The sequence below is a fragment of the Chionomys nivalis genome, chromosome 18, assembly GCF_950005125.1.
Source record: "Chionomys nivalis chromosome 18, mChiNiv1.1, whole genome shotgun sequence".
NCBI classification, from domain to species: domain Eukaryota; kingdom Metazoa; phylum Chordata; class Mammalia; order Rodentia; family Cricetidae; genus Chionomys; species Chionomys nivalis.
In genome coordinates this window covers 42,457,397-42,469,694 of record NC_080103.1, presented here as the reverse complement: position 1 = coordinate 42,469,694, position 12,298 = coordinate 42,457,397, and the positions used below count along the sequence as shown (strand labels likewise).

At 36.5% G+C, this 12,298-nt stretch overlaps 1 protein-coding gene across 3 annotated transcripts in view; it reads right to left on the bottom strand.

Annotated features, from left to right (window-relative positions):
* Tbck (TBC1 domain containing kinase) overlaps window positions 1–12,298 on the bottom strand; it is a 136,240-nt gene that overhangs the window by 83,289 nt on the left and 40,653 nt on the right. For all 3 annotated transcript variants that reach the window (XM_057793406.1, XM_057793405.1, XM_057793407.1), the window contains exons 11-17: window positions 8,360–8,501; window positions 7,285–7,384; window positions 6,442–6,491; window positions 6,161–6,290; window positions 2,927–3,025; window positions 894–956; window positions 473–599 (exon numbers count right to left, since the gene is read on the bottom strand). In XM_057793406.1, coding sequence (XP_057649389.1) covers window positions 473–599; window positions 894–956; window positions 2,927–3,025; window positions 6,161–6,290; window positions 6,442–6,491; window positions 7,285–7,384; window positions 8,360–8,501 — 711 coding nt within the window. The remainder of the gene's footprint in view (window positions 1–472; window positions 600–893; window positions 957–2,926; window positions 3,026–6,160; window positions 6,291–6,441; window positions 6,492–7,284; window positions 7,385–8,359; window positions 8,502–12,298) is intronic.

The window sequence follows — 12,298 nt, the reverse complement described above, 5'->3', positions numbered from 1 at the left end:
AAAAATAGGGTTGGATTTAACAGGTTCCTCATTCATAAACTAGTGATCATAAAGATAATAATGGTAAATGCTAAAAATTCAGGATTAGAGACATAAAGATACTAGGGAGAAAAAGGAAACAACTAAAATGAGCAATTTTAAGGTGATAGTTTTTTCCTAATAATTACAGTAATTATATATTAGGAATGCTTAAATAGTAACATTCTCAAATAGCCTGATGTCTTTTATGGTAAAAGTTATTTCACTACTTTGATAAGATTAAAATTGTTTCCACAAGATTAGACTCTGCTTTCCCAATGCCACCTCAAGCTGCCTATTCTTAAATATCATGTAAAATATTTTCTTTAAAGCATTTAGAACAAGTTTGTTTGATAATTTATGTAGAGTTAACATCTTCAAAATGCACTGGAATTTTAGTGTTTTATTCCCCCTCAAAATGAAAAAGACTTGAAGAAAAGTGCTAGTAACTAACCTTGCCAGTACACAAGATCAGGATGAGAAACTACCCAAGCTTTCAGTACACGCCGGAACTTTGCATGACCTTCTGGGGATGATAACAGTTCATCATACTGATGACAGCGAGGTATATCCACTTCAATCTGTAACCAGCAAAGCATTGAGATACAACTGTAATGGATGATCCTACAGAAGCCCTTGCTTCTTCAATAAATGAGAGAAGAGATATTTTACAGACTATTTCACCTTTATAATCTGTTGATAAAAGTTTTCGAGTTTTTCAACAAATCTTCGGAAATATCACACATTAGTTTCTGAACATATTAACTCCTTTTCTAACACCATATACATCGGGCAGTGACAGAGCAGTAATAATGAAAGGAAGAGGATCTTTCTCACTCCTTTTCACATTGAAAGAATTACCAGAATTGCCTTACTTGTCTATCTGTGGGAATTGGAGTGTCTTTGTCAATTGCTTCATACTTGGCATGAATAGCTCCCTGCAAAAAATAAGACATTAATTTATTATATCCGTAATAAAATGACATTGCACATTAATATGCTGAGATCTTAAGTATTTCAACTTTATAATTTTTTCTACTTTTGGAATATTTGCATAAAACTTACTGGTACAGTATCTCTAATATAAAAGTTGAAAAATCTGTTATTCAGCAAGACGTCATATTCAAAGCTTTTAAATTTCAAACTTTTGGATTAGTGATGCTTAGTAGGAGAAACCTGTTTCATATAAATACCTATTTTTTTTTTTAAATTTTGGTTTTTCGAGACAGGGTTTCTCTGTGGTTTTTGGAGCCTGTCCTGGAACTAGCTCTTGTAGACCAGGCTGGTCTCGAACTCACAGAGATCTGCCTGCCTCTGCCTCCCGAGTGCTGGGATTATAGGCGTGCGCCACCACCGCCTGGCTAAATACCTATTTTTTAAAACCTACCCAATTATAGTAAGTGTTAGCTGGGCAGTGGGGATCCACGTCTTTAATCCCAGCACTCAGGATGGAGAGACAGGTGGATCTTGTAAGTTTGAGGTCAGCCTGGTCTACAGAATGAGTTCCAGGACAGGCTACAAAGGTACAGAGAAACCCCATCTCAAAAAACAAAACAACAACTAAAAAAGCAACAACAAAAAAATTCTTCACATCTTTGACCATGTATGATGGAGGTCTATTGTAAGTGACATTCGCCATTTTGGTGAGGTAGACCTTTACCTGGTGTGCTACTGCACACGTTTAATCCCAACACTCAAGAGGTAGAAGCAGGTAGACACCATGGCAACAGAGTGAAACTTTACTTCAAAAAGAAATAAGAAGAAGCAGAAGAGCCCCTTTGAATTATATACATCAAAAGGTAAATGACACAAGTCACATAGCTAGAGAGCATACCAAAATGTTGTTTTCTATGCATTACTAACTCATAAATCAATATTTTCACAAAAATTATTTTAGAGAGAGGTTAATCTTAACAGAATCTTCCTGTTAACATTGGAAAGGCAAATAATATATTTTTTCAGAAGAATGATAGTACTAGGAACATTTGGGGTAGGGTGGACACCCTGTAATTATGGAAATATTAGCCTCATTAACATTTCTTAATTACAGCATTACACAAAAATTATCTAAATACAATAAATTTTATTCATGTTCTATAGGATCACACATGAAAAAGTTTTTATTTTTATGACTTACTATAGTGGTAGGGAATGCCAAGAATTTAGTAAAATTAGTTGTTGGATCAATTTCTTTGGGATATCTATTAATAACAGTTTTGGAAAACATGACATCATAAGTCTTTCTGGACTACAGTACCAATCATTAATATGAGGTAAGGAAAAGCAAGAATAAAGAAAAAGAAATTCTGCCAATAGAAGTCTATAAAGATTAAAAATAGTTGAGTTCCCACACCCAGGAGCAGTAGACAAACACAATGGACTCTATGTTTTTTTGAACCCTTGTTTTGTTATTATCATTAATAACAATTGGCATAAAAGAATTATCAACTTGGAACACCTTGTAAGTTGCAGTTATATTGAAAAAAAGGCATACTTCATAAGCAGGATGGCAAACTTTGGCAAACTTCTAACTGACACATATTCATTAGATAATCTGCTCAAAATAATAATGATATTTATCATGGATTAATAAAATATTAGGGCACATTAATAGTTGTATTTTATATTCTATTTTCTTCATGTATTTTCTATTTAAAATTGTCAAATATTCTGATGTCCATATTTCAATACATACTTTCCTATTAATACTGTAAAATTCAATGGGAAGTACAGTTTTCGGAGACAGGGTTTCTACATGGATTCCATGCTGGTCTTGAACTTGCAATATGCTGTCATGGCACCCCAAGCACTTGGAAGGGAAATATGAGTCCCTACACCAGCAGCATTCTTTTACCTTCTTATTCTTTTTATATACTACTCATCAGTTTATAACCTTTTGCTTTCTTACCTCTACTCCCAGAAGAGCAGCCCACGTTAAACCCCTCATAAGTGGAGGGATGTCAATCCTTGCTTCTTTCCAGATTTGATTCTTTTTATAGGGATAAGCCTATGAAAAGATAAAAATAGTCACAAAAGGGCCTGGGTGGTAGCTGAGCTGGTCAGTCCATGCCCTCAGAGTCAGTTCACTCTCTCCTGTGGTTAGGGGTAGGGCCATCGCTCCTGAATTCAGGGGCCATCTCCCTGTGAGGGCGGGGGGGGGGGTTAGCTCCCTTGCTGTAGTGTTCAGCTAGAGGCAAGGTCAGCTTTCCCAGGGCCAGTGAAGGGCAGGGCCAACTAGCATGACCCTGTGATTTCACCTCTATGATACCCAAGGCTCCCTGAGGTGACATGGGCCTTGGGTTGGCCCACCCTAACATCTATTTCATAGGACCCCCTGGAGCTTGTGAAAGGACTGTGGGTATTGTTCAAAGGACCTCTGAGACTTGGGGTGGCCACAGGACATTCAGAGGAGTTCCAGTGAAGATCCAGTGATGATAGTGTACCCGAAACCTGAGGCCTTGAACTAGACCAGTCACTCATTGCAATGAACATTTGCTAGTAAAGCTAATCGGACAAAAAGGTATACATTATGACACACTTAGGCCCCCAATGCCACTGGAGGAATGACGAGGTTTGGAGAGACAGGTAAGAAGGAGAAGCAAAGAGGTTTTGTTGTTGTTGTTTGCTTTGTTTTATTCTGTTCTTGTTTTTGCTTGTTTGCTTACTTTGTTTTCTTTGGGGGGGGGCTGCAGGGTTGAGGAAGGATATGGTGGGACCAGGAGGTGAGGGGAATTGGGGTGTATGATGTGAAACCCCCAAAGAATCAATAGGGAAGTTAAATTTAAAAAATAGTCAAAAGTAAAATCATATCATATATATTTAACCAACCACAATAAAATAAAATTAGAAATAAATCACCAGGAAAAAGTTTGAAAAAACACAGACACATAGGAATTAAACAGTATACTTCTGAGTTATCAATGGATCTAATGGCAACATTATGAAAGAAATTAAAACATTTCTTGAAACAAATAGTAATAGAAACAACATACCAAAAAACCTATGGTATACAGTAAAATCAGCTCTATGATAAAGTTCATAGAAATCAGTAACCATATCACACAAGCAGAAACATTTCACATCAACAATCTATATAAAGGAACTAGAAGACAACACACAAAATCAAAGTTAGAAGAAAAATTAAATAACAAACATTAGAAAAAGAATAAGACTGAGTTCATGAAAATAGTACAAAGATAAATAAAATGGCATTAAAAATGGAATATTATTCAGCTCCCAAACATGAAATACTATAATTTGCGAGAGCATCAATAAAACAGGAAGACATTACATTAAATGAAATAATCCAAACACAGAAGACAAATACATATGGTCTCACTCATATGTAAATTAGAAGAAGAGAAAAAGGAAGAGTGGTCCCTTAAAGTTCAAAGTTGAGATGTTCAGTGTAGGTAGTAGAAGCTGCAGAGGAGAGTGGTGAAGGAAGGAAGAGGCTCAGTGTGTGCAGTTAGGGCAATGAAATAAATACTAGTGTTCTATTGCACAGAGGAGGGACTACTATAAATAATAATAGTACAATATATCTTATAATAAAGCCACAAAATTGATAACTATTTTGCCACAAAGGAATGATAACTGTAGTTGACTTCCCAGAAAAGGCCTTAACCTTTCTGAGGATCAGGTGGGGGTAAGGGGGAGGAGCAGGAGGAGAGGAGGAAGGGGAAACTTGGATTTGTATGCAATAAATAATAAATAAATGGTCAATGTTTGAAGAAACAGATGAGCTTATTTTGACTTGAGAGTTGTATTTGCACACTGGCTCCTTGTAAATATGTAAGCTATATGGGTCAGCTATTTAACGGACACAAATGACTAAATGGAGAAATGCCCAGGGGGTAAAGGCACTGGCCTAATGATCGGCGTTTAATGCATGGGATCCATGTAAAGGCAAAAGGAGAGAATGGGCCGGGCGGTGGTGGCGCACGCCTTTAATCCCAGCACTCGGGAGGCAGAGGCAGGTGGATCTCTGCAAGTTCGAGGCCAGCCTGGTCTACAAGAGCTAGTTTCAGGACAGGAACCAAAAGCTATGGAGAAACTCTGTCTCGAAAATCAAAAAACAAAAAGAGAGAATGGGCTTCACAAAGTTGGTTTCTACATGCATACTCTGGCACAGGTGCCCAAATATATAACATACTCACACAATAATAAATAGATAACATACATCATATACATGCAACAATAAATAAATAATTTTAAAATAGTAATTAAAAGGAAAATAGCATCAATACAAAAAATAGAAAATGTTTCAAATTTCCAGGTGCCACCTTCTAGTCTGGACACTTTGTAATATACACTGGTGATAGATTTGAAGTGTCCTTTAATACATTTCTAAGATTAATAACCACTAGGTCTGGCTTTATCTATACAGATCAATATATAAATTGACCCCTAACCATCTCCAAAAGCTGAGTAACAAAATTAAAAGCAGGAGCTAATTCTACCTGTTTGTAATCATCCCTATCTGTTTTGTGCTCTGGGCAGATTGTAAGTGACTGAAAATGAGAGTTCTAGTGTTAAGAAGATAATGGGCACAAGAACCTTGTACATTCCTTGTGGTATAAAAGGTATGCACTGAGCATAAGCTACTGTGACTTCTTGTATATTTGGCACATTTGTCCTCCTATAAATCTGTATTTTGAAGGGATTTCAAGAAGGTAATTATTAGAGCACACAGAGTACTCAACAAACACCTTAAAACTGCTTTGTTAAATGTTTCCAATCTCCTTTAAAAAAAGAAGCCTAGTTTTCCAAGCCCATGCTGGCCTTGTTAATGATGTGGAAGAATATCCCATTGTAACTGCATTATCATTTCTTGTAAAGGTGAGTTTAGTATTTTGTTGCCTAATTGTATTTATATTTTGTACTCTATTTCTCTCTATCAAAAATTGATACTTTTTCCTATAGACTTTTGTGCCTTATTTAAAAATTATGTTAATTCTTTATTTAGGATGATCTTTCACATATTGTCACCTTTGGAACTTGTATCAATCTATAAATTAGAAAACTTAATTAGAAAAGAGATCATAAGAATTTTTTCTCATAATTTCAAGCTGTAAGGATTAACAGCATTAAAGGACAACTCATGGACTATCATTAACACTTGCTATGCTATAATTCCTACCTTCAGCAGCCTGTCAAAGAGAATAATTCTGTTTAGTTGATATTCCGTATCCCTCTCTCTGATGATTAAAGGCAGGGTAGCGGCTGCAGATAACTCATTATTACTGTTTGAATGAGGTAAGTTCGACTGGCTGTAAAGGAACAAAAAAGGAAAAATACTGACAAAGACAATATTCTAATAAATTAAAGCACTACTTCCTATATGTTCAATTTAAAATCTACAAACTTCTTATTAATCTAATAGAAACAGGGAACAAGTCAAGTAAAGCAACATATACTCACTCATCTTCAAGTAATGGATAAAAAGCTTCTCCTCCAACATCTTTTAATCTCTGTCAATTTAAAAATAAAATATCCATAAATCATTATATTAGGTGCCAAGAGTAATAATTGCTTAAAAGAATCGTAATGCAAAAATTATGAATTCACAACAGTCCAAAGAAGCAAAAAATAGAATCCAAAAATTATTTTTTTCCATGGATATGCAAACACATCACACTTCTGGCAAGGGTTAAACACAAGCAAGATCTTCCTTTTCCCCTTTACAGGCATCATTCCCAACATTTCCTCACATGCAACACCAGATTACTAACATAATATAAAATGTAAATGTATAAGATATTTTAAAATAAGAATGATTATTTAAAAGATTATTATATATTCATTTATTAAATATTATTTTAAAAGAGGTACTTTTCCATATATTCTTTAAAGATATTTGGATGAATTATAGGCAGTGTATCATAGTATCTTGAATACATTTTTTAAAGCTCTTACACGAACTCGTTCAGAAATGGACAAAGCTGTAATGCACAGAACAGGTGAGGAAATAGCTGAAACTCAGGGCTGCACTAAAATCAGGCAACTGCGATTAACATATGCATTCTAAAACATCAGAATCTGAGCACCTAGAATTATCTAACATTTAAGATCAACACTGTTGTGAGCAACCAAACCGCGTGTGAAGGCTGGAGTCACACAGATGCCATTTTCTCAGAGCGCTACTCACTACAGAAGCTTCTTGGGTATCAGAAAACCAGGCATGAATGCAAAGTGTCTTGTGTTATCTTTAAGGTTTCAATGTTTTATCAATTATAAAAGCACATTTGGTAATTTTATACTCACGTTTCTTAGCTGGCATAAGGACAGTGTCACGGTGGTATCGTCTAAGAGTGAGCTTCTGTCTCGACCTTGCCCAAAACTTTCTCCATCTTCAAAGAGAAAACTAAGATTGGAAGAAAGAAAAGAAGGAAGGAAGGAAGGAAGACAAAAGTTGTTATAATGATCACAGAAAGTCTATTTTATTTCTTCTAGAAATAAAATTTTTCTATCACAATCCCATCATTAAGAAGTAAAATTCAGACTAGACAGTTAATTTTGGAAACAAAGCCCAACATGGTGCATATGCCTGGACCCCTGTGCTTGAAAGGTGAAGGCTGAGGCATCAAGAATTGGGGTCAGAGAGGTACACAGTGAGTTCAATTCTAGAATGGGCATCATGAGACCTTGACTTTAAAAAAAAAAAAAAAAAGCAAATGTTTCAAAACTGTAATTGCCAGCTGAAGTTTCTTCAAACAAAGCAGACTTTTAAATATATACGTCTGTGATTAGCTGTAAGTCTGGTATTTGCTATCCTGGCTTTTTTTTTTCTCTTTCTCTTTCTCTGTCTCTGTCTCTCCTTTCTCCTCCCCCTCTCTTTCCCTCTCTTACTCTGTCTGCTTCCTATGTGCAAATGAGAATGTGGCCTCTCTGTTTCCTGGAACCATGACTTGCAGTCATTAGTGACTCTCCCTCTGGACCTGTAAGCCCCAAAGTAACTAATACACCTACAGTCAAATCTGTCCTAGACTGTGAAACTAAAATTTTAGAGATCAAGAAATACACATTTATTCATATTTCTACATGAACTGTGGTGTTTGAAAAATAACTTATATATATATATATACTTTTTATTAATATTACATGATTTTCAAATAGATAACAAAGCAAATTATTTCTTAAAAACAATATTCATAAGAATAAATATTGATAGAAACTCTGCAATTAACAATTCTAGACTATCCAACAAGTTGTAGAGTTTCGTTTCCAATTTCACTTAATTAGAACAGCTACCAAAAATTTATTAAAAAAATAAAATTAAATAAAATTTAAAAAGCAGCAAAAATATTAATTCATATTACCAGAAACAGTTTTTACTTACTTTGGGAGTGTGCAGATAGGTGGTTTGGATCGAATAATTTCCTTGTTTGTAAGCTCCTTCTCCAGGTCACCTCCAGCCAAACACCACAGGTAGTAAACCTCTTCTATAGATCTCTCTGCCAGGTGATCACTGTCTGTATCAACTAATGGTAAAAACATTCAAAATTAACATTACAGTTTCCATCTGTAGTAAGAGTTGATAGCAATAAGAGCTGGAATTCCAATAAAAGTAACTGAAAAGGCTATCACTTCTGTAAGGACTCTCCAAGTTGCTACTCCACCTAGTAATATAACAGAAGAGGCTGAAAATCAGGAGTTCCTGTAAGACCCATGAGAAAGTAATGGTATGAAAGTAAATTACTACCCTCAAGATTGGAGAAGCAGACGGGATATGCAGGGAGCCACACAACAGAAAAGTCTCAGGGACCAGAACTGGAACAGCAAGCTGGACTACAATTGATAAGTTGCTGCAGGTTGAATGTGGACAAGTCTGAGAGTTAACATTCCAGGGGATGCAGCCATAGGGGACACTGGCACTTCTGTGGGTTTTATCACTAGAAGCCTGACAAGTTCCTCACAGTATTATTGGAGAAGACTGGCCTCTGCTATGGCAACAGAACCGATTTTAAATACGACAAGAGGACACCTTTCTTCCTTACACGGCTTGTCCTCAGAAGTTAGCACCTAACTGATCTCAGCGAGGGAATACCTGCTATGACATGGTGTGGCAAGGAGGAAGGAAAGCATCCTGCAGTCCTACAAGCAGGTCAAGTAATTTAATGAGCTGTGCGTCTGGACAGTGCTGGCCACACAATCATCCCCCATAGTGAAACTGAAAGGCGAGGGTAAGCTGGAGCTGGGTGCTTTAATTCTCAGCAGGTGCGTCATGACTGTCAGGTTTTGATTCTTCTTTGTAATAGGTTGCCTCCTAAAAGTGACTTATGCATGAAGACAGTCAAGAGGCCTGAGCTTGACAAAAATCTAGATAACTTCCTATAGTCAGAATGGAAGGAGAAATGCTACTGTGGTCCTTTTCTTGTCGAGAAAGCATTTTCCACTAGGAGAAACTCACATGCCAAACAGACATCCACTGTGATCCTATTAGTCAAGTTTAGTTACAAGCCTGCTTCTTATATCAAGAGAAGCTAGAAAAGGAAAAATTTGGAAAGTTTATTTCCCATGTTAGAGGTACAGAACAGGAATTTTTATATTTTATAGCAAGAAAGAAGTATGGGCAGAAAAACCTACATATCAATGAAGTGTTCCTTTTCATGTTTCAAGTTAAAATATGATAACATGGACTTCCTACTGATAATATAGTTTTAAGATTACTTAAAATAAATTATATGGAATATTAGTAATTTACAATTGACTTATATTTTAAATATTCAAGAATCTTTTGTGGATTATTAGTTTAAGATGTTTTACATTTATTTATGCTGTAGAATATTTGTTTAATGATGCAAACATATGTTGCATTCTTTTTGTTTAACTCTGTAAAGCTGTGTTATTTTGCCTGTCTAAAACACCTGATTGGTCTAATAAAGAGCTGACTAGCCAATAGGTAGGCAGGAAAGAAAAGAAAAATAGGCAGTGTAGCCAGGCAGAGAAAATAAACAGGAAAAAAAAGAAAAGAGGAGGGAGAAAAAGGACAAGAGGAGGAGGACTCCAGGTGTGGGACCCTCACCCCTTATTCTCAAAGGGGCGAGAAGAAATTCCCTAGCAGAATGTTCCCCAGGAAGATAGTGGCCTTCGCCTCTCCTACCCGGGGGGTCTAAGCACAAGGTCACTTAGTTCAGCCCAGCCAGCCACCTGGTACAGGCTGATAAAGATGGCCTAACTCAAGAACAGTGGCCTTGCTCTAAGAACAAGGAAAAAGCTGACTTAGCAGAATGGGAGTGAGCAAAAGTCCTTGCACATGTGCAAAAGCAGCTTCAAAAAGCCTCTTTGTAGTAATGCCTTTAAAAGCCAACCCCACAAAGGAGATACAACTCCTCTCTCTACCTCGCTATAACGGGGTCTGTAGACAGGGGTTCTAAACATGTTTGTATTATGCTGAATAAACCTTGCTTATTACAGTCTGGGCCTCTCTGGGGGGTCGTAATCTGGGCACAACGCAGGGACCAGTCACCCAGCAGCACAGTAAGGAGGAAAAAAAGATATATAGAATAACGAAAGGTAAAAGCCCAGAGGCAAAAGGGAGATGAGATAATTTAAGAAAAGCTGGCTAGAAACAAGCCAAGCAAGGCCCAGCATTCATAAGTAAGAATAAGTCTCTATGTTTGGCGGGTCCCCAAAGAATTAAGAGTAAAAATCAACCAACAACATTTTGGTGTACCAAATGTGAGGTTCAAATATCCACCTAGAGCCTGAGAAAGGCCAAAAAACAAAACACAAACAAACAAAAGGACATGGCTCCTTCAACAAGTTCTGCCATACAGCACAGCACTGTTTAAGTCTTTTTCATGCTAAGTAGAAAAAATAAACTAAGTAAAAAAGCACCTGCCACAGTGCAGGCCACCAGCTTGCCATAGCTGGGAGGTTGAACATAGTTCCCAGCCATGCAGCTCCGACCAGGCTGTGAGCTGTAGGCTTGGCTTTCAGGATCTGAGCAGCAGATGGAGACAGTTGCTAAAGCTGTAAGCGGCGCTCTTTAGCGGGGTTGTTTTGGTTTTTGTTTTGCTCATGCAGACAAAAAGATTAAAGATATGCAGTAAACACAGATCTAGACAGAAAAAACTATAAACAGGTTCTAGAGTACTTAACAATGTGCACAGGCTTAAGAAAAGAAAAAGGGGTAATGACAGTCATAAGAAATAAAGAAGAGTTTAAAAATAATAAAGTCTTTAAAGAGAGAGAAGCAAAGTAATATGAAAAAAGAATGAGCCATGTAGAGATGGGGAATACCATGTGAGTCTGGATCCTGTATGTTGCTGTGTTGACTGTGAAGTTTTTGATTGCTGATAAGGAAAGGACAGCTGCTGACAGACATGGGATTGTTAAGTGGACTGCTAAAATAAATTAGTCTATATAAGAATGCCTTCACTTCAAAATGGAAATCAAAACATGAATTGCTTTGGAGAAGAGGTTTTCCATTTATTTCCATAGAAAATGAGAGGTTAAGAGTTCTTCAGGGTTTATATGGATCAGGTTTGGTCGGGGAAGACCTTCTGAATCTGAACAGGTGACATATATCAACAAAGTTACAGCTGGTCTTCCCAGGACTTAGCTCTTATCTCAATTTTCTCAGGGACCCCTAAAGATGACTTTGTCCAGAGACAAAAGGAAGCAGTCTAGAGAAAATGGTGGCCATATTCCCAAGAGTCGGGATGTGAGTGGTTGTTGGTTTTTTGGTGGTTTATGGATGCTTGTTACCATTTAGGAGAATATAGGATAAAAAGACAACTATTAATCTCAGATATTTTGTATTGGCATGGATTTTGGTATATTGCTACAAATTTAGAGTTATTTTTCCTATACTGTATATGTGTTTCTACTCTTATTTGGGGTTTTGTGCTTATGCAGCTCACTTAAAAATGCAATGCATAATTAATAAATGAGGTAGGTACTTAATCTATAATAATCAAGCTTGTAGTTACATTAGGTATGTTTTCAAGGTTAAATAAGTATATTTTAGACAGATAAATGATTTTCAAACACGTTAAAGACCTATAGAATATGGCATTTAAGATGTATACTAACCTAAACTTTTCATGATACACGTGCCTGAAAGCACCAATTTACTTCATAAAAAGATGATGGTTAGCAAAGAAACTATATGGAATTTACTTTCAATTTGAAAAGGACACACACAAAAAAAGACTGTTAAACTTTGCTAATACAGAGTTGAACAGTCCTTCAAATTTCCTGTTTCACTGAAAAATATGCCAGATATTCTAGGCTTTTTGGCTGAAGTGTTGCAGAGGAACGTGGGGTGACT